At 45.7% G+C, this 19,888-nt stretch overlaps 2 protein-coding genes across 3 annotated transcripts; one reads left to right on the forward strand and one right to left on the reverse strand.

Annotated features, from left to right (window-relative positions):
• Positions 1-8,953: 8,953 nt before the first annotated feature.
• Positions 8,954-10,777, forward strand: LOC100283120 (axial regulator YABBY2). Of its 2 annotated transcripts, NM_001156022.1 has the most exon segments (7): positions 9,009-9,203; positions 9,319-9,462; positions 9,555-9,678; positions 9,781-9,829; positions 10,292-10,367; positions 10,538-10,586; positions 10,616-10,777. In NM_001156022.1, coding segments are annotated over 6 exon segments (531 nt in total). In that variant the 5' UTR covers positions 9,009-9,104; the 3' UTR covers positions 10,577-10,586; positions 10,616-10,777.
• A 93-nt stretch (positions 10,778-10,870) lies between these two features.
• Positions 10,871-13,238, reverse strand: LOC103633324 (pre-mRNA-splicing factor 18-like). Its single transcript, NM_001319725.1, has 2 exons — positions 12,221-13,238; positions 10,871-11,473 (listed from the first exon to the last, which is right to left on the reverse strand). Exons 1-2 carry the CDS (start codon positions 13,136-13,138, stop codon positions 11,069-11,071), a joined length of 1,323 nt encoding a protein of 440 aa, NP_001306654.1. The 5' UTR covers positions 13,139-13,238; the 3' UTR covers positions 10,871-11,068.
• Positions 13,239-19,888: the final 6,650 nt, after the last annotated feature.

Consider the following 19,888-nt stretch of genomic DNA (forward strand, 5'->3'; position numbering starts at 1 on the left):
TTTGCTTCGTCCACCCTTTGTCCATACTAATTTTATAAATCTATTTGCAATACTTCGGGCAAGGTTGGGAATGTTATCCAAGTCTGCTGGTGATAAGTTGAAATTGGGTCTATTGATGACCTTTTCGTGTTCGCAGCCAGACTTCAGGAAGACAACAGCTATGCCCCGAGAAGCTACCAGGGCACAGAAGTCACCATGTCCGGCTATAATTTCGTCAAGATCATCAATTTCACCTTCAATATGTTCGAAGGCACCCGGCAGGTCTTCAGCCGAAGGAGTAAATTTTTCGCTGCTGGCTCCAACTGAATAGAAGACCTGCTTCAGCCGTTGAACACATCGATTGCTGAATTCCAGACATTTATTCTGAAGGCTTGTCAACGATTTTTTCAAGTCTGAACTTTTTTGGACTTCGGCCTCAAATTTTGCGTTAAGCTTCAGCTTTTTTTGTTCGAAGTTTTCTGATTGAGAGAGAAGCTTTGTATTTAATTCTGTTATTTTAGCTTCAGCCTCCGCCAATAAGCCTTCGGATGTTTGAAGCTCGAAGTCTTTCTTTTCAGTAACAGTTGATTGCTCTTTTATTTTGCTCTCTAAATTTTCAATTATAACCTCTTGTTTTTTATCCTCTAAGTCCTACTGCATTTTCAAAGCTTTGCTTAGTAGCATACTCTGCACACAAACAACCTTCGTTAGAAAAAATCTTCTTTATTAAAAACAATAAAAGTCAGAGAAAAGTTGTTTACCTTGAAATTGGAATAAAATAAACTACCGACGATGTGCTGTCGTTGGTAGCGGCTGATATCTGTTTCGAGCTTCAGAAAACCGATACTCTTTGATAGAGTACCGATAACCTTCGCGCCGGTTTGATCCCGCACGCTGCCCAACCTTTCGTCGTCAATACCACCGAAGAGAAGCGCTCCCGGCCGATACCCGCAAGATATAGCATATTCTTTCAGCTCTTCTTTCTCAGCTTTTGTCAGCTCTTGACCAACTAAGTTTTGAAAGTTAAAAGCTTCATCTTCCGAAGTATCTTCGGTCATTTCTTCCTTCTCGGGCTTTGCGACCGTAGTTTCTTCGGTGGCTGCGGCAGCCTCTTCTGCGGCAGCTTCTTCCGCGACCATGTTTAGTAGTATTTTGTCTATATCAGCAACCATGCTTTCTAAATTAATATCTTCGGCTCTGGCCTCTTCTGCGGCAGCCTCCGAAGGTGCAGTTTCAGTAGCTGTCGTGCTTTCAATAGCCGGCGCCTTCGGAGCTGAAGCTCCTGGTGGTGTTCCTTCGATAACTTCTGTCACCGTAATAATTCTTTGCCTTTTTGGCCTAGCTGCCTTCGTTTTCGCGAGCTCCTTTTCCTTCTGAAAAAGCTTTGTCAGATGTGGCCCCAATGGACTTAGTTTGATAGGCAAAGATTCAGTCATTACCTTTAAGATTTCCTCTACTTCAGTAGCAGAGGGTGTTGCAGGAGTTCCTTCTTCATCATCAATTGCTTTGTGCTTCGGAGTCGAAGCTTTTCTCTTCTTTGAAACACCTGTTTTTGGCTCAGACTCCAGCTTTTTCTTCTTTGGTTGTTCTTCATCATTTTTATTCAGAACACTAGCTACTCTTTTCCTTTTTTGGCCTTCGGCACCCTTGTCTAGCCGCTCGTAGTCAGGATATTCAAAGCCCAGAGCATCCATTACTCGGTTTAGCCTTCGTTTCGGACGAGTGCCGAAGGCCGCAGTCATCAATTGGTCTTGTTTTCTAGAATAATTTCCGAGTATTTCATTGCACATCACTTCGATTGTGTCCAGCCACTCTTGGCAAGGCACTTTGAAATGTTTCTTGAATTTGTAATGGTAAGGCAACCGAATAAGTTCCCCCTCCTTCTTTTTTCCTTCAAGCTTCGGCATGGCCCACTCTTTCATAGTTGGAAATACTTTAAAAGTTAAGAATTCTTGCACTAAGTCTCTAGTGCCAATATGCTCCGCAATAACTCTAAATTTAGCTAGAGCAATTTGTGTTGGACCCTCTGGTGTCATGTTGCACGGGGGTCTGGTCTCTCCAAAGATCAACTCTAACGGACTCTGCACTAGCTTCTCCTTCTCTTCGTCAACTTTGACGTAGAACCATTCAGATTTCCAGCCAGCTGGCCACTTGCTTCGGTAACTGATCACTGGAAATTTTGTAGTCTTGCGGTAGGCAAAATTGTAACAGCCGAAGTTTTCATGTAACCCATCTCCTCTAGCCTTGGTCTGATAATGAAGCTCATGCACTCGGCAGAAACCTTCGGCAAATGGTTCCACCCCTTGGTTTCGGAGAGCCCAAATGTAAACGCTAAGCCTAACGATAGCGTTAGGAGTTAGCTGATGAAGGTAGATCCCAAACTTCTTCAGCACATCAGCAATCATCTTGTTCAAAGGGAATCTTAAACCAGCTTTAAAGAAACTTTTAAAGATCACTACTTCATCTTTTCCTGGCTTCGGAGTAGTTTCTTCTCCATCAAAACGGACCAGCTCTTTCTTTGCTTCACTTAAATAGCCCAAATTCAACATCTTAGGCAAATCACCTTCGGAGATGGTGGATTTTCCGAAATCCAGATGGCTGGGTTTACTTGGCACCGCACTGCTATAATCATCTTCAGATTCGGTCTCTTCAACATCAGCCTGCTCTGCTTCAGCGGCAGGGACATCCTCCGATGTTAGCAGCCCTGCCCGCTTCATCGCTTCGGAAATCGGAACAGTCTCAGTAGCTTTGGTCTCATCTCCCTCACGATCAACCCTGGCAGTGGAACGAACTCTGGCCATTTGATTATGACTTTCTTGAAATTTTTGTTGTTGACTTTTTTGATTTTCCCGAAGCTCTTCCTCTTGTGACGAAGCAGAATCAAAAGCGGTGTTTCGTTTGAGCACGATGATTAAGCTTCGGCTATGGCTAAAATTTTGGCAGCAAAACAGTGCAATAGCAATGAATGCTGTGGTAACTTCACACCTACCCGTCTGTTTATATAGTGTCGTAGGTGGGAAGGTGAATCGTCAAGGTCTCCCGCACCGAACAAACAGTCACCCGCACTCGCTGAACGGTGGGCCACAGGGTCCGAGAAGGTGAATCGCTGGGGCGCGCGTAACCGCTGCAAGATGCGGCCACCGCGCGCGCAGATTATTTTAATCGTTTCTCGCCAACGAGCTCAGGGAAGGTGTTTTTCGGATCTTCGTCATCCCGAAGCCTAGAAGACTTTTTCATGGATCAAGCTCGTTACGAAAAACGATCTAGCACCGCGAAGGGGCTACTGTTGGGGGTATGCTTCGTAGCCGAAGATCCTAAAGAATGAGAACACCTTCGGAAGATCCTCTCAGGAGCAACGCCGAAGCTATTGCCTATAGAGCTTCGGCATACTGACAGATCTCTAGACAAAGGGGCGAACCGACTTAAAGATGGATTGACTTAAAGACCCATGATGTTTTGTGTCATTATTGTAGTCGATTGTAAAGGACATAAATATAATTTTACACAGGCTGCGCCCTGTGCCTATAAATAGGTGAACAGTACCCCTGCACTGTTCACGCAATCCTGTAATCGCTAACGCATTACGCTGGAATTATTACTTTCCGCCAAGGCGAAGGTATAAATGTACCTAAATATTATGCTTTAATATTTAGGTTCATACTATAAAATATGTGAATAATGTTATTTGTTTCTAATAGATCTTTCTCTAATTTTTAATATTTTATATTTTATTTCACATTGTTTTTTGTCTGATCACGAAGGCATGACCTTCGTGGTATTCTGACCGTGGCCTTCGTCCGAAGTTCATTAAATCCTCGAGGAGATAATGCTTCAGCGGACGAAGGACATTATTATTTAACATTTTATGTTGCCTTGTTCTTGATTCATAGCATTTGAGAACAAGTCTCCAACACACTCCAATCCTTCACATTCAATACAAGAGCTAGCAATCCATTCAAATACACAATCAAAGCTTCCAATCTCTCCAAGTTCCACAATTGAGACAAGTGATCATTAGTGATTAGTGACTTGAGAGAGAGATCTGTGTATTATTTGTCGCTCTTGTCGCTTGGCTTTTGCAATCGTGCATTCTTCTTTTCCCATTCTTATTCTCAAGTGCTCTGTAAGCAAGGCAAGAGACACCAAGTGTGTGGTGGTCCTTGCGGGGTCTTAGTGACCCGTGAGATTAAGGAAGAAGGCTCACTCGGTCTAAGTGATCGTTTGAGAGAGGGAAAGAGTTGGAATAGACCCGGTCTTTGTGACCTCCTCAACGGGGACTAGGTTCTTTGGAACCGAACCTCGGTAAAACAAATCACCGTGTTCATCCGCTTGTTTTCCATTTGATTTGTTTTTCCCTCTCTCCCAGACTTGAATTAAGTTCTAACGCTAACCCCGTCTTGTAGTGTGTGCTTAAGTTTGTAAATTTCAGATTAGGCCTATTCACCCCCCTCTAGGCGACTTTCAATTTTCTAATAATCATAACTATTTCCTTCAAAGTGTGGCAGCTTCCCCATATGCATGTTGCTTCGACTAGCCATAATATCCTACTTCGAGATGTTTAGATCCAAAGACAATGGAGTTCTCGGGTCTGATACCACTTGTAAGATCTAGGACACTGGCTAGATGGGGGGTGAATAGACAGTTTTGACTAAAATCAACAACACTAGATGAATTTAATCAGTACAATGAGAGGGATAAATTCTCTAGCCTATGTTGAGCTAAGTTAGGTTGGCAACCTAGGGTGAATAAGTAATCAAGGTGACTAGAACAATGATTCAAGTAATCACAAACAATTGCAAGAAAACAAGTAATGGACAATAGAGATATCGATTTTTTCTTGTGGTCTCAGTGATTTGCCAATCACCCCTAATCCATGTTGAGGTGGATTCCAAGCTCCCACTTGCTCCTCTTTCAAGAAACCGCTTGACCTTTGAGCCAAGTGGGCAAGAAAACACTCAATGCCTCAATTCCACTAGTGTTGCCTTTGCCGCTCCAACGAGGTAGGCACAAACCCCTCACAATCTCCTCTTCTACTTCTTCACAACCTTCTCGAAGAGCTCGACAGAGTCAACACCAAGCCGTCTAGGAGGCAACAACCTCCAAGAGTAAAAAGTTGATGATAATCGCTTGTTTGTTCACCTAGTGCCTCATGATCACTTTGATGATGCAGCACACTAGAATCACTGGATCACTCACTAGAATGATATCCCAAGCAATAAATGTAAGTGAGAGTGTTTGGAAAGCTCAAATGTGCTCAATATGTGCAAAGGATGGCCAAGAGAGCTTCTACTCACGAGAACCACTTCTATTTATACCTCTCCAAACACTACTAGCCGTTATGGCCATGTTGCCCCCTTTCTGCGCACTCGTAGACGGTACACGCCTTATGGTCGGATGATTCACACCACCTGTAATAGCTACTTTCCATTTGAAAATTGTGTCAAAGTTGTTAGAAAAAGCAAGGCGCACATAGTCCGTTGACCCTGACCGGACAGTCCGCGACCTGGGAACATTAACTCCCCGAGTTCGACCTACCTAACTTTAATAAAGGTGGACGATCTACTACTCATGGCTGGATGGTTCGTGACCCATGAGTTAGTATAGTCTGAGCTCAGGCCTCGAACAATCTATAATACAAATTACCCAGACGACACAGTCCCTGCCCAAATCAACTTAGGCACATGCGGACGATCTGTCGGCCCCAACCAGACGGTCCGCACACCAACACATGGACTGTGTGCAAATCGACATCTTTCTTGGTCAGGACTGTGGACGGTCCGGCCACTAGGCCCGGACGGTCCGCAGTACAAATAGTTCGGACCACTCTGAAGAACACTAATCTTCGGACCTCTCTAGAACCGCGCAGACAGTCTGGCTTCCTGGCTCGGACGGTATGTGACACAGACACTTAGCCTCCTTTCCAAATTCTCTTTTGAAAAGATTTTAACTCGCAAATTCGGAAGTGTTGTTAGTCCTCATACACATGCAACATCTATATGCTCTATGTCAACCTGTCGGCTCCTACTTTCGGCCTCTACTCCAGTCTCATCGTGTGTGGTGCCCCCGTTGCGACTGCGGGAGGATGTTAGACTGTGTGTGTGCGGGGGCCGGCACCACTGTTGGGCTGCCGGCCCATTAAGGTTAGGGTTGAGTCTATATATATTGTATCCCATCTATTATCAATACATCATCCATTACACTATTCTACACTATGAAGCACTAAGTTTCACATAAGAAACCATCACTGGCTCTCTTGATAGTACGACCATCTAGCGTAATAATCCGATCAAATTACTTCTCTAATCACCTTGTGGCCGACAAAAGTAAAACCCTATTGAATACCTTTGCGTAGACCCATTTCACAATCAATATCAAAGTCTGCAAAACTTTCATTGTAGCTCATCTTTGGATGGTCCAACTTTGTATTTTTATTTCTCCGAGAATTCGTTAGTCCACATATAATCGTCATTAGTTACCAAAACACTACTTAGTGGCCTAGATGCTTCACACCCGCTCGCAAGTGACTCCTTCGGTCCGTGTGTGAGGAAGAAAGGTGAGGCTGACAGTGGCCCCCACCTTCCGGCGCAAGAAGGAGGCACGACGTGCCATTGGGCTAGACAAAGTTTAGCTGGGCCGAGGGCAAGCGGTTTCGGCCCAAAGGCGGGTATTTCAGATTATTTTTTGGTTTTGATTTACAGATTCGGATTTCAATGCACAAACAAAACTCCAGCATGAGATGCAATTTTTATTTTTATATTACTCATTTAAATAAATACATATATATTTAATATTCTTGAAAGGAATATCCACTCAAATAATTAGATAGAAAATCTTTCTTTTTTTGTTCCAAGTTTAAATTCTAGTTCGAAAAATTTAAATCAAAATTTAATATTATCATTTTTCTGTTTTAGGAAAATAACTTCAAAAAGTAAGGAAACCCTTCTTAAAAGACATTTTAACTCAAATCTTCTTGGAGAAGTTTTTATAAATCCAAAAATAGAATTTTAGGGTGTTACAATAAAAAATTATCCATAGCACCCTTTTGTGATTTGATCAACTTGTCTTGTCTCTTTCTTTATTTATTTTTCCTTTTTTCGTTGCTTACATATACTTTCTAGTCATCATGATCTGGATTAAATTAAGAAGAAGAGAAGTATACTTGTTTGAATGTCATGCATGAAGTAATACACATGACAGAACAAGAATATGAGATCGCGGCTGGTATAGCAATTAAATTGAAAGAATGGTATGCCCATCAAGGCTGGATTTGGACAGCGATGCGCATTCGCGTCCCAGTGCTGTAACTGTAAATTGCGTTGGACGCCAGTTTCTAGACTCAGCATCGTCATGGAAGAAGCGATAAAATACACAGATAGGATGATGAAACCATTAAAAGCTTTCACGATCTCTTCATATTACAGTGTGGGGCTTTTGCTTTTCTTTCGACTGAAAGGCATGATGTTGGACTGCTTCATTTTTGTCTTCTTTGTATTTCTTAACTAGACCAAAACTAAAGTAACTATATAGAAAAGGCAGAAGGAGGGGGCCTATGGGATTTAGGGGCCTAGAGCCACCGTTCTGGTGGAGTGGTGGCTCCCTACCTAGATCGGGTTCTGCTAAGGTTAAGGTACACAAAAGGAATGGTTTGTGAGAGAATCTTTTAAGGCTAGTTTAACAGCTTTATTTTTTAAAAAAAAGAATTTTCATTTTCATGAACTAATTTTCGTTGAAAAAAATAGAATTCTTTAAAATAAATAGGAAACTAGCTCTTAGGGGGTGTTTGGTTGCTCCTGCTAAAGTTTAGCCCGGGTTACATCAAGCGTTTGACTTTTAAATAGGAGTATGAAATATAGACCCAACCAACTGGACTAAATTCGTCCCGTCTTTTAATCTTCGGCTGACAAATTAGTTTTATAATCCGACTACATTTAATACCCGAAACGGAGGTTCAAACATTCGATGGGATAGGAGCTAAATTTTAGCGGGGTGTAACCAAACACCCCTTAACCGGAGGTAGTAGATAAAAGAGAAATACAGGGAGACCTCGTGGTTTTCTGCGTCGGCCATCTTTTCAGCGAGGATTCTGAGCGGGACGAGTCCCCTCTGGGGGGGGGGGGGGGGGGGCAGACTTCGCCGCGGACCGCGCGCCGCCGGCGTCGTGGAGAGGACGCACGAGGCTCAGCACTCAGGTCGACAAGTTCAGCAGGCTGGTCAGGCACCTATCGTCGACAAAGACCTTACGGATTCCGTCGCGCTCAACGAAATGACCAACTCCAAGATTAACGCCATGGCCGAAGCGCTGCCTCCAAGACTTGAACTCGGCAACTCCTACGTTTATTTAGAACGAGTCTTTTTGTCGCGGAATCTGGAAATTCAATAGGCTTGCCCGGATCGGACGAATCTTGAGAGTGGCAAAAGGCGCCGAGACCACGTAACCGAAGAGAGGAGTAGCTAGAGCCTCTGGGCTGCAACTGAAAGTCACTCGAAATCCGAAGGAGCACCAACTGTTTTTTTTTCTTTTCTTTTACCAAACCTGCCATGGAGCAAAATTGCCGTGCAAGACCTTTATGGCAGTCAGTGTGGTGGCTCAGTGGCTGACTCTCGCAGCAGCATGGATTTCTGATGAGAGCAGAACAGTGCGCAGGCCGACTGCGACTGCGATAAGGCGCCGATTCTCACATGCCCAGCGTCTGGTTCGCCAGATTAAAAAGTTTCCCCTGAAAGGCTGAGGCCCTCTTGTGGCCTCTAGAAACAGGGGCCGGGGCCAGGGCGGGGCCTGTACCCGAAATACGCAGAGATGGGCATGGCTGCCTGTCCGGGGCACTTGCATGGGAAGTTCCGATCACTTCATTGATTGGAAGCGCTGCCACTCACATGCCGCGAGCACATGCGATGCGCGCGCACGTAACTTGCCCGGTTTCGCAAACGTAATGTTGGATTACAGGCCAGGCTGCGTCTTTAGTTTATCGTCGTCGTTCCCGGCTGCCGCCTACAAAATCTATTGAACACCACCCCATGGTGACACCCTACACTGTCTGTCCTGTCACCAACTCACCAGTCACCACTCACCACCACCCCGCTCTTTGCTGCTTCGCGCTGTGGAGCTCAACGGCGGACGGACGGCCATGTCGTCGTCGTCGTCGCCACGCCACCCTTGCTTCGGCGCCGCCCTCCCGGAGCGCCTCGGCTACGTGCAGTGCAAATTCTGCGCCACCATCCTGCTGGTAACTTAACAACGACCTGTATGCACTGCATGCTCCGGAAACCGCCAATGCCCACACACGGTCTCACGTACGGCGCGCACGATTGCCTGCCTGCCTGCCTACGCATGCAATGCAGGTGGGCGTGCCGATCGGCGGCAGCCTGCAGCTGCTGAAGACGGTGGCCGTGCAGTGCGGAAGCTGCTGCGGCATCCTCTCCGTCGCGCTGCCGCCCGACGAGGCGCCGGCGCCGGCGTCCGTCGAGCTGCTTCCCCTGATGCAGGTTCCCACCGTGCCCTGCCCTGCCCTCCCTTTGCATTAGCGCGCGTCCTCGCTCATTGGGCAAACGACGACGCGTCCCGTTCGATGAAACAGGAGGCCGGCGGCGTTGATCCGCCGCCCAGGGACTCCGACGAGAGCAGCGGAGAGGACCGGGGGGAGACAACGGAGGCTGCTACCGTTGCCGACAACCATGCCGCCTTCCCTGCGGTTAACAAACGTAGGTGATCACACGCGCGGTTTTAACAATGCCTCCACTGATATTTTGGCACTTCTCATCGTTCGTACTTAAGCAAGCATGTGCTTTTGAAACATTTCGCAGCTCCACTTAGGAAGCAACGGACGCCGTCGGCCTACAATTGCTTCATCAAGTAAGAATGCCTTTGTTTGGTTTGTGGAGTCACTCTATGCTTCATGAGGTGATGCATTATAAGTTCATTCCATTAATTTTGGTGTAATCAACTCACTCCTCATATATATACTAATTATTAGCTTATGAGGAATGGGGTGATGATAGATCAACCCATTCTATTCCACAAACCAAATAAAAAAATGAGAAGTGAGAAGAAGATGAATTACTTTATTTTTCAAACCAAACACACTCATAGTCAGCATTTTGCGTACAATAGTTTACGAGACATACGGATCGTGTACACGCATGCTTCGGGTATACACTCATACAGGTCAAATGCATAAGAACTGTTAGCGTTGTTGACTATAAAACCAACAGCTGGTTATATATATATTGTGATTGAAATTTCAGCATGTTTTTAGCTGCTACTCTGGTAGAGACGACGAGATCTTTAATATGCGCTCATCTGATTGTTACTCAGGGAGGAGATACAGAGGATTAAGGCAAGAGACCCGGGCATCACCCACAAGGAGGCCTTCAGCGCTGCTTCTAAGAATGTAGGCGTTCTTCAGCGGACTGCAAGCTCCCCAGACTATTCTGATCTGCCTCAACTAGTTTTTGGATTATTTGTTCATCGAACCATTATCCATTCATATTGTTCATCAAACCATTATCCATCAAAACTTCACATTGTTAGCAAGCTATCATATTGGTTCCTTCACTGCAGTGGGCTCACTTACCTAGGATCCAGAAGACGGGAGGCTGATGGATCTGCTGCTGCTGCACGCGGTTTCCAGATTTGCACGCTGCAAAGAGAGGGAAACAGATTACCTGCGACCTGATCCACGTTGTTAGCTTCAGATGAGATAAATCCATGGATTTCAATGTTGTACATAAACCTTTGGCACGTGGTGTGGTGACTGAAATTACAATCATGCGATAAATGCAGCATTGTTTCCAGATCTTATCAGTTGCGGTACTGACACAACTAGGATAGCACCAAACCTGATTAATACAGTAAGCATGACTGCTGCTTGATGATAAATAGTAAAAAATGGTTCTCCGGAATTGGCAGATATATTAATAAAAACTTTGCCTGACCAGATGTAGCGGTAAAGCGATTTAATTAGCATACATAACTCTGTTGCTTTTCTCTTCAGCACAAACAGGAAAAGAAAAAAAAACAGGCAGGATTGATTGTATATATTACACAAGCATCTCAAGCTCTACTTGTAATCCAATCTAGTCTGCGAAGGCATCACTCTTTCAATGCTGGCATCAACCGGAGCCTTTCCTCGGAAGCTTTACCCGAACCATTCTCTTCCGATAGAAGCGCCTGCAGGTCACTCCCATTTGCCAGGCTGTTGAACTCCACTGATTTTGAGGGCAGTGCAGGGTAACGCCGCTGGGAAAGCGTCATGAGCCTCTTGATTGACTGAAGATACTTGCGAGTGGTCTCGTCATTCATGATGTGGGCGACGCTGTTTGTGTAGATCTTTTCTCGGGCAGAACGCTCGTGGATGCCAACCATTGTAACTCCAATGGGCCATGGTGCATTCCCGATTGCCAGCTTGATATATTGGTCCATTGCTGCTAAATAATCTCGCTTCATGCAACACTCGACAATAACAAGCAATGCTCGACGGATGTCATCAGGAAGAACCTAAAAATGGATCCAGCCATACATGCATCAGAATCAGTGAAGCACCAAGAAACTTGATGAAAGGCTGTAATGACATTAGTTGTGAACGGTATAAACATAATCAATATTCAGATGAGCATCAGTATTTCGCTCAAGCAGAAAGCGGGATGATATTTCCAAGAAGCTTGCTACGCCCTATAGTGAGACTACATTAGTTATATCAAATCTGAATCTCAGTCACGAACTAGAATTTAGTTGATTGCTCAACTGAATTGCAATCCTACACACTAGGTAATTCCATTTAAAAACAAACTTGGGGACATAGTATGCCAGAATTAGAATCTGCACTAGTACAGAACAAATGCAAAACTAAGAACACAAAAGATGCTCGGGGGCTGTCTCTTCCTGCCTCCCCCCCTCCCCCAAAGTCAAGTTTTTTTTATCATAAAATATATATGACAACCAGAATATGATACTAGCATGCATGAGAGGGAGGTATACAGAAGTAGTGTTTATTATACTTGCACAATATACAATGGGTAGCAGACAACATAACATCAAATGTACAACGAAATGATCTTTCAAGAAAGCATGGTATTCAGAATAAAAGTAACACGTTACATGTCTATCGTAAATGTTTGCCATGTTACAGACTAACTACTCAGTTTACTGATTAGAGTTTTGAATAATTGTGTCAATTTGAAGTGCAATCAAATTAATAGCACAATTTAAGCAACCAACAGATGGAAATTGCATAAGAATCAATACCTTCTTTCTGCAGAACTCAAACAGCGGGCTGAGATACCGTGCACACTGCTTGAATGTTGCAACCATGGACTTCCCCTTTGCTGTCCGCTTCTCTAGCTCAGTCATCTCATCCAATTCCTGGTTCCACTCATTAAGCAGCTTCTTGAAGAACACCAAAATCTTGTCTTCATTGCAAAGCTCCTCAAACTTGGTCCTCATCCTCTTGGAGTCCTTGTCTGCGTCAGCATCATCGCCGCTCCCCTTGGCATCCCCATCATCTGCACTGTCTCCAGCGGCACCCCCGTCGCCACCATCACCCCCACCTACACGCTTGCTCTTGCCCTTGGCGTAGGTGTCCCTCCCGGACTTCTGCCGCTTGCGCATCTCGATCATGTCGCGGAGGAAGTCGTTGGTCTGTCCCTCGGTCATGTCGATGTCGTCAATGTCGTCGATGACGCCGGACTTGAGCACGAGCTTGAAGCGCGCGAGGCGGGCGTCGTCGTCCTCCCCGAACAGCGTGACGGGCTCGCGCAGCACGCGGAGGCGCCGCACCACCTCGTGCCGTGGGAGGTCGAGCTCGTCGATGCGACGCTCCTCGGAGAGCAGCGCCTCCTCCTGCGCGGTCTTCTTCGGCGCGAGGGCGGGCGGGACGGAGGGCGCCGAGGAGGTGGCGGCGGCGGAGGAGCTAGGGTTAGGGTTCGCCGCCGCCGTCTGAGCTGCGGCGTCGAAGCTGCTGGGGTCGGAACCGGTAGCAGCTGCGGCGGAATTCGCGGAGGGCGCCGACGTGCCGCCGGACTTGGCGAGGAGCTGGCGGTGCTCGTCGCGGCGCTTCTGGAGCTGCTTCTGCTCCAGCTCCGAGCGCCGCACGAAGCTCTTGCCCCCGAAGTCGGCCGTCGCCGCCTTCCGCTTCTTCTCCAGCTCCCGCTTCAGCAGATCCATTACGCCCGCCGCCCAGTTCGGCTTCGATTCTCCGAGAGGAGGTGCGCCGTGCCGGCGCTGCGGATACCGGCCGTGTACGCGTATTTGACCGTTCCCCTAAATAGAAGAGGACTCGACTCGACTCGACTTGGATCGCGTCGTGGGCAGATTTATAAAGCGTCAAGCGTGCAAGTCCGTTAGATCTAAAAATCTAATCTCTACTATATTATCGGTAAGTGTCCGTGGCCAGAATCCGGTTTCCTCGCTCCGTCTCCTCTTCCTCCGCCCTTTCCTCCCCTCCGAGCGGACTCCTCCGCTCTCTCAGCTCGCATGATCGAACATTCAAGGTTGCGTGGCCAGTTTTTGTGGGATTAGTTTAGCTGATCCTAATCCGGCCATGGTGCTGATATATTTTGTAGTCGTCACTCTCTCTGCTTCCGCCCGGCTCTGCTCCGCCAGTCCAAGCGACGCACCAGTGATCTCCCGGTGCAATCACACTCTCGCGTACCCTCTCCTCTGGCTGCCTATGCTTCGCCCCCGCTCCGGAAGATTTGCAGCTTCATCACCCCAGCATGCACACTCCCCGTCTCCTCCACTGCTTCTGCTTCTGCCGCCGCTCTCGCTCTCTACGGCATTAGGCCGAACGCTCGGGGGTCTGGATCGTCGGGTTGCGGATTTGAGGATCCGCGTGCGTCCAAGCTTGCCTCGTCGCTCTTTCGCTTCCTTAGGTGAAAGCGCCCCCGAGGGATTCCCTCCCTCTCCCTGCGTAGCGGCTCTGCGGCGGTGGCGGTCAACGCCGTTACGTTCTTCGTCGTGTACGTCGTCGAGGTCGTTGTGCACTTGTGCTGGGCCTCGCGCTCTCCTCAAAGTTCCCCTCAGTTTTCTCCCCCTCCTTGTCTCTTCTCCGGCAACGAGCACCAAGAGATGGTATGCCTACAGCTTTTCTTCTCTTACTATTGCGCAAAACTGAGCAGCACCCAAAAGCCTAACTTAAGATATTTGGCTATTTGTAATCAGACCTGAACCTGTTTCAGGGTGTTCTTCTGAACCATTCTGTATTGATTTTGTTGGACAGTGGCAGTTCACATACTTTTGTCAGTAATCATCTTAGAGACAAACACCAGCCTACTCATGTGGTGCCCATATCGGTTAGTGTTCGTGTGGCTAATGGAGAGGTGTTGCTTTGTGAAGAAAAATGGTTGCAGGTTCCATGGCAAATTCAGGGTTGCACATTTCTTTCAGACATCCTGTTTCTTCCTTTGCGCGGTTGTGACATGGTAGTTGGAATGGATTGGTTGCAAACCTTCAGTCCCATGCGAGTTGATTGGGTACAACAGTGGTTAGCCATTCCTTACCAGGGACAAGAATTTATATTGTATGGTCATACACATCCAATACCAGAGTGCACTGTGGTGGAACTACTTTTGGTCAGTGACGACACATCCGTCCGTCCAAGCTCTCAGTTACCGGATCAGATTCAGGCACTCTTGGAGCAATATGCTTCTATCTTTGAGGATCCTCAAGGTTTGCCACCCTCTCATGATTGTGACCATACTATACCTTTAGTGCCGGGTGCCCAACTGTTCACAATGCGGCCTTATCGATATCCCCCACAATTGAAAGATGAGATTGAACGACAAGTTCATGACATGCTCCAGCAGGGTGTTATTCAGAAAAGTCAGAGTGCCTTTGCTTCCCCGGTTCTTTTGGTCAAGAAAAAGAATAACACCTGGCGCTTCTGTGTGGATTATCGCTATCTCAATGCCTTGACAATCAAGAGCAGGTATCCAGTTCCTGTTTTCGATCAATTGATGGACGAGATAGCAAATACCCAGTGGTTTAGCAAATTGGATATTAAATCCGGGTATCAGCAAATCCTGTTAAAACCAGGGAGGAATTCAAAACAACATTTCAGACTCACATGGGACATTATGAGTTCAGAGTGATGGCGTTTGGTTTGACCGGTGCACCAAATACTTTTCTAGCTGCTATGAGTGAGACTTTACAGTCAGTCCTACGTAAGTGTGTTTTGGTTTTTATTAGGACTTGTTTTCAAATGCTATGAATTAAGAACAAGGCAACATAAAAGGGTTAATATTAGAACCCTTCATCCTTCAAAGCATTATATCTCTTAAGATATAAAGATCTTCAGACGAAGGGTGTGAAGGACATACCTTCGACATTTTAACACATATTAATGAACGAAGAGGCATATAAAACATGAGAAATAACATAAATAATCATATGGCATCATTAATATCCTCAAATCATATTATTATGAACAAACGTGAACAATATCGAATTACATTTATACCTTCGGCTCGTCAGAAGGCAAAGATCCAAGTGTAACGTGTGAGCAAATACGAATCAGCGTAAACAGTACGGGGTACTGTTCATCTATTTATAGGCACAGGGCGCAGCCTGTGAGATATTACATTCATATCCTTTACAAAAGATTACAACTATGACACAGGCTCTCATGGACTAATCGGTCATTTTATCTTTAAGCCGGTGCGATCCTTCGTCTTGATACATGTTACTGTGTCGAAGCTTAATGGATGGTGGCTTCGGTGCTGCTTTTGAGAGGATCTGTCGAAGGCATCTCCTCTTTCAGGATCTTCGGCGACGAAGCATACCCCAAACAGCACCCCAACATGTTGTACTCTTCTCTGAGCCTCCTTCTGCTTCTTGTTAGCTGGCTCTGAGCACGAACCGTCTGTTATCGGGAGCACTAACTTTGTAGCCGAAGCAGCTTTAGCTTGCTTGTTGGACGAAGCCATCAGCTCAATCAGTGGAAGTGAGTTCACGGAGATAGGCGTCAATGTTTGGGACTTGTTCTCAAATGCTATGAATTAAGAACAAGACAACATAAAAGGGTTAATAGTTAGAACTCCTCGTCCTTTGAAGCATTATATCTCTTAGGATATAAAGATCTTCAGACGAAGGGTGCGAAGGACATACCTTCGACATTTTAACACATATTATTGAAGGAAGAGACATATAAAACATGAGAAATAACATAAATAATCATATGACATCATTAATATCCTCAAATCATATTATTATGAACAAACGTGAACAATATCGAATTACATTTATACCTTCGGCTCGTCAGAAGGCAAAGATCCAAGTGTGACGTGTGAGCAAATACGAATCAGCGTGAACAGTACGGGGGTACTGTCCATCTATTTATAGGCACAGGGCACAGCCTGTGAGATATTACATTCATGTCCTTTACAAAAGATTACAATTATGACACAGGCTCTCATGGACTAATCGGTCATTTTATCTTTAAATCGGTGCGATCCTTCGTCTTGAGACATGTTACTGTGCCGAAGCTTCATGGATGATGACTTCGACGCTGCTTTTGAGAGGATCTGTCGAAGGCATCTTCTCTTTTATGATCTTCGGCGACGAAGCATACCCCCAACAATTTTCTTCGATGATATACTGATGTACAGTCCATCATTTGAGGAGCACCTCTGTCATTTGACTACGGTGTTTCAGCTACTCATGAGGGATCATTGGAAGGTCAATCTGGCTAAATGTGATTTTGCCCAACAGTCAGTAGTATATTTGGGTCATGTTATAAGTGCTCAAGGTGTATCTACTGATCCCACAAAGATTCAAGTTATTGAACAATGGTCTACTCCAACATCGGCCAAAGAGCTTCGCAATTTTCTTGGGTTGGCGGGTTTTTATCTCAAATTTGTGCGTCACTTTGGTATAATCAGTCGACCCCTTTTTAACTTACTCAAGAAACATGAGTTGTTCATTTGGACACCAGAACATCAAACAACCTTCGAGCTACTTAAAACAACATTGATCACTGCTCCAGTACTGGCCTTACCAGACTTCACAAAACCATTTTGTATTTACATTGATGCCTGTCAGTACGGAATTGGTGTTGTTCTCATGCAGCAAGGACATCCCTTAGCTTTCCTCAGTCGTGCTTTCGGTCCTCAGAATCAAAGATTGTCGACTTATAAAAAGGAATACCTTGCTATTATATTAGCAGTGTCCCACTGGCGTTCTTATCTTTAGTTGGCAGAATTCGTCATATATACTGACCACAACAGTTTAGCTCAACTGAAAGAGCAACGATTGCACACTACTTGGCAACAAAAGGCTTACTCCAAATTAGCCGGGATGTAATATCGCATTATTTATAAGAAAGGTATAGAGAATGCTGCTGCTGATGCCCTTTCTCGCCAGCCCAACCATAACGTTTCTTGTTTCTCAATTTCCCAATGCTCACCTACTTGGTTGCAAGATGTTTTTTTAAAGAGAAAGGCAAAAGATTTGTCATTCCAATATATTAGAAGAGATAAAAAACTTAACAAACAGACACGGCCCGAAAAACTTACAATAATGATCTAGATAGAACACTGACGCTTAAAAGAAATGACCCAAAAACCCCCCTGACCGGGATCCCAGCCGCTACAGACAGGCTACACCTCCACCAATGAGCTCTTTCACCACCTGCACCATTTGCTCTGTCGTTCTTTGTTGATCCTTAAAGATTCTGTTGTTTTTTTCTAGCCATAAACTCCACCAGAAATATATTATGAGGCCATCAAAACTTTTTCTTGATTGCTTACTACAGAGCATCCTCAGTCTAAACCACCACGCGTGTAGTGATCCGGTTTTGGAAATACCGTCCAGGAACCGCAAATCAGCCCAAATCAGGATCATGCTCCATGCTTCCTCGGCGAAGGGGCAATCCTTACAAAGGTGAGCCGCTGTCTCCGGAGACACATTACAAAGCGAACAATTTTGGTTGCAAGGCCAACCCCGTTTTTGCAGATTGTCTGAAGTTAATATTTTATTATGCAACAATGTCCAAGCAAAGAAACGACATTTTGGTTCAGTTTTGGCTTTTCAAATGGGAATGATGTGGGTTTTACAGAAGTTCGTTGTGAACTAAATTTTGTAGGCGCTACTTGAACTGTATTCCCCATCTGCCGACCATCTCCAAGAAATAGTGTCTTCGAGTTCATTGAGACCTTGCGCGTTGTAGCCGGTTATGAGAACAACACGGTGGCTCAAGACTTGTTAGCTAAACTCAGTCTCAATGCCGGGCAGTGGGGCAAGTATTCCCTGGTCAATGGTGTTATCCGTTATAAGGTTCATATTTGGTTAGACAGTAACACATCATTACAACAGCAAGTCTTGAAGGCTCTGCATGATTCTCCTCTAGGGGGGCATTCTGGTGTTCCAGCGACATATCGGCGTCTAAAGCAGCTGTTTCATTGGTCAGGGATGCATTCGATAGTGCATTCTTATGTTCAGTCTTGTGCTGTCTGCCAACAAGCTAAACCAGATCGTTCTAAGTACCCTGGTCTGCTTCAACCACTTCCGGTACCTTCTCAAGCATGGCATACAATTTCTTTGGATTTTGTGGAAGGTTTTCCACGTTCTGGTCGTGCTAACTGTATATTAGTGGTGGTCGATAAATTTTCGAAATATGGTCATTTTCTGCCACTGTTGCATTCTTTTACAGCCTCCAAGGTAGCTAAATTGTTTTTGGACAACGTCTATAAACTCCATGGACTCCCTCACTGCATTATATCTGATCGGGATCGCATCTTCACAAGCAGTTTTTGGCAGTCCTTTTTTCAGCTGACTGGTACGCAACTGAATTTGTCATCTGCATATCATCCGCAATCGGACGGCCAAACTGAGCGTTTAAATCAATGTTTGGAAACCTTCCTACGTTACTTTGTTCACACCTGTCCTACAAAGTGGTTGCAATGGATTTCGGTTGCTGAGTACTGGTACTATACAAGTTATCAGTCTGCTCTTGGACATACACCATTTGAAGTTCTTTACGGGTATGCACCTAAACATTTTGGTATTCCTATGGAGACTACTGTGCCGGTCCTAGAATTGGCTGTGTGGTTACAGGAACGCGAAGTAATGACCAAGGTGATCAAACTTCATTTGCTGCGAGCACAGGAGCGCATGAAATGACAGGCAGACAAGCAGCGGTCGGAGCGTACATTTTCAGTTGCTGATGTGGTCTATATGAAACTCCAACCCTATGTTCAGTCGTGAGTGGTGCCCCGTTCTAATCACAAGCTACCCTTCAAGTTTTTTGGGCCATACACCATAGTGGAACGCGTGGGCACTGTTGCTTACCGTTTGCAGTTGCCTACCTCCAGTAACATCCATCTGGTGTTTCACGTTTCACAATTGAAACGTGCTATAGACCGTGATCAGGCCTTGGTTCCTCATATTCCATTACCTGACTATGCCCTGCAGGTTCCCCTCAAGGTTCTCCAGCGCCAGATGATCACAAGGGGTGGAGAGATCATATCTCAAGTCAAAGTCCATTGGTCCAACATGGCTGAGGAATTAGCAACCTGGGAGGATGAAGAAGCTTTGCGTGCAAGATTCCCGGCGGCTCCAGCTTGGGAACAAGTTTCCTCCCAAGCCTGGAGGAATATCAGCACCGGTGAAAAGAACGCGACAGCAACGGCAAGAGCACTAGCAGCAGCAACCATGTCGACGCCAGCAGTGGCACAAGCGGGCGATGGTCACGAACGGCAAGCGCGGGAGCGTCGTTTGAACTCGAAGTATTATGGGCCTCATTGGGCCATATAAGCCGTGTGGGCTAAAACCGTGAGCAGTGCGCTGAACAAACAATACACCTTCCCCTACTCACGATTCGCTCTCACCCATCTGGCCATCCGCCCATCCGTCCTATCCTGGGAGAGAAATGTGGTATTATGAAACACGACGGATGCGGCTTTGACGAAATAGAGGCTC

This window comes from Zea mays, chromosome 7 (genome assembly GCF_902167145.1).
Source record: "Zea mays cultivar B73 chromosome 7, Zm-B73-REFERENCE-NAM-5.0, whole genome shotgun sequence".
Lineage (NCBI taxonomy): Eukaryota > Viridiplantae > Streptophyta > Magnoliopsida > Poales > Poaceae > Zea > Zea mays.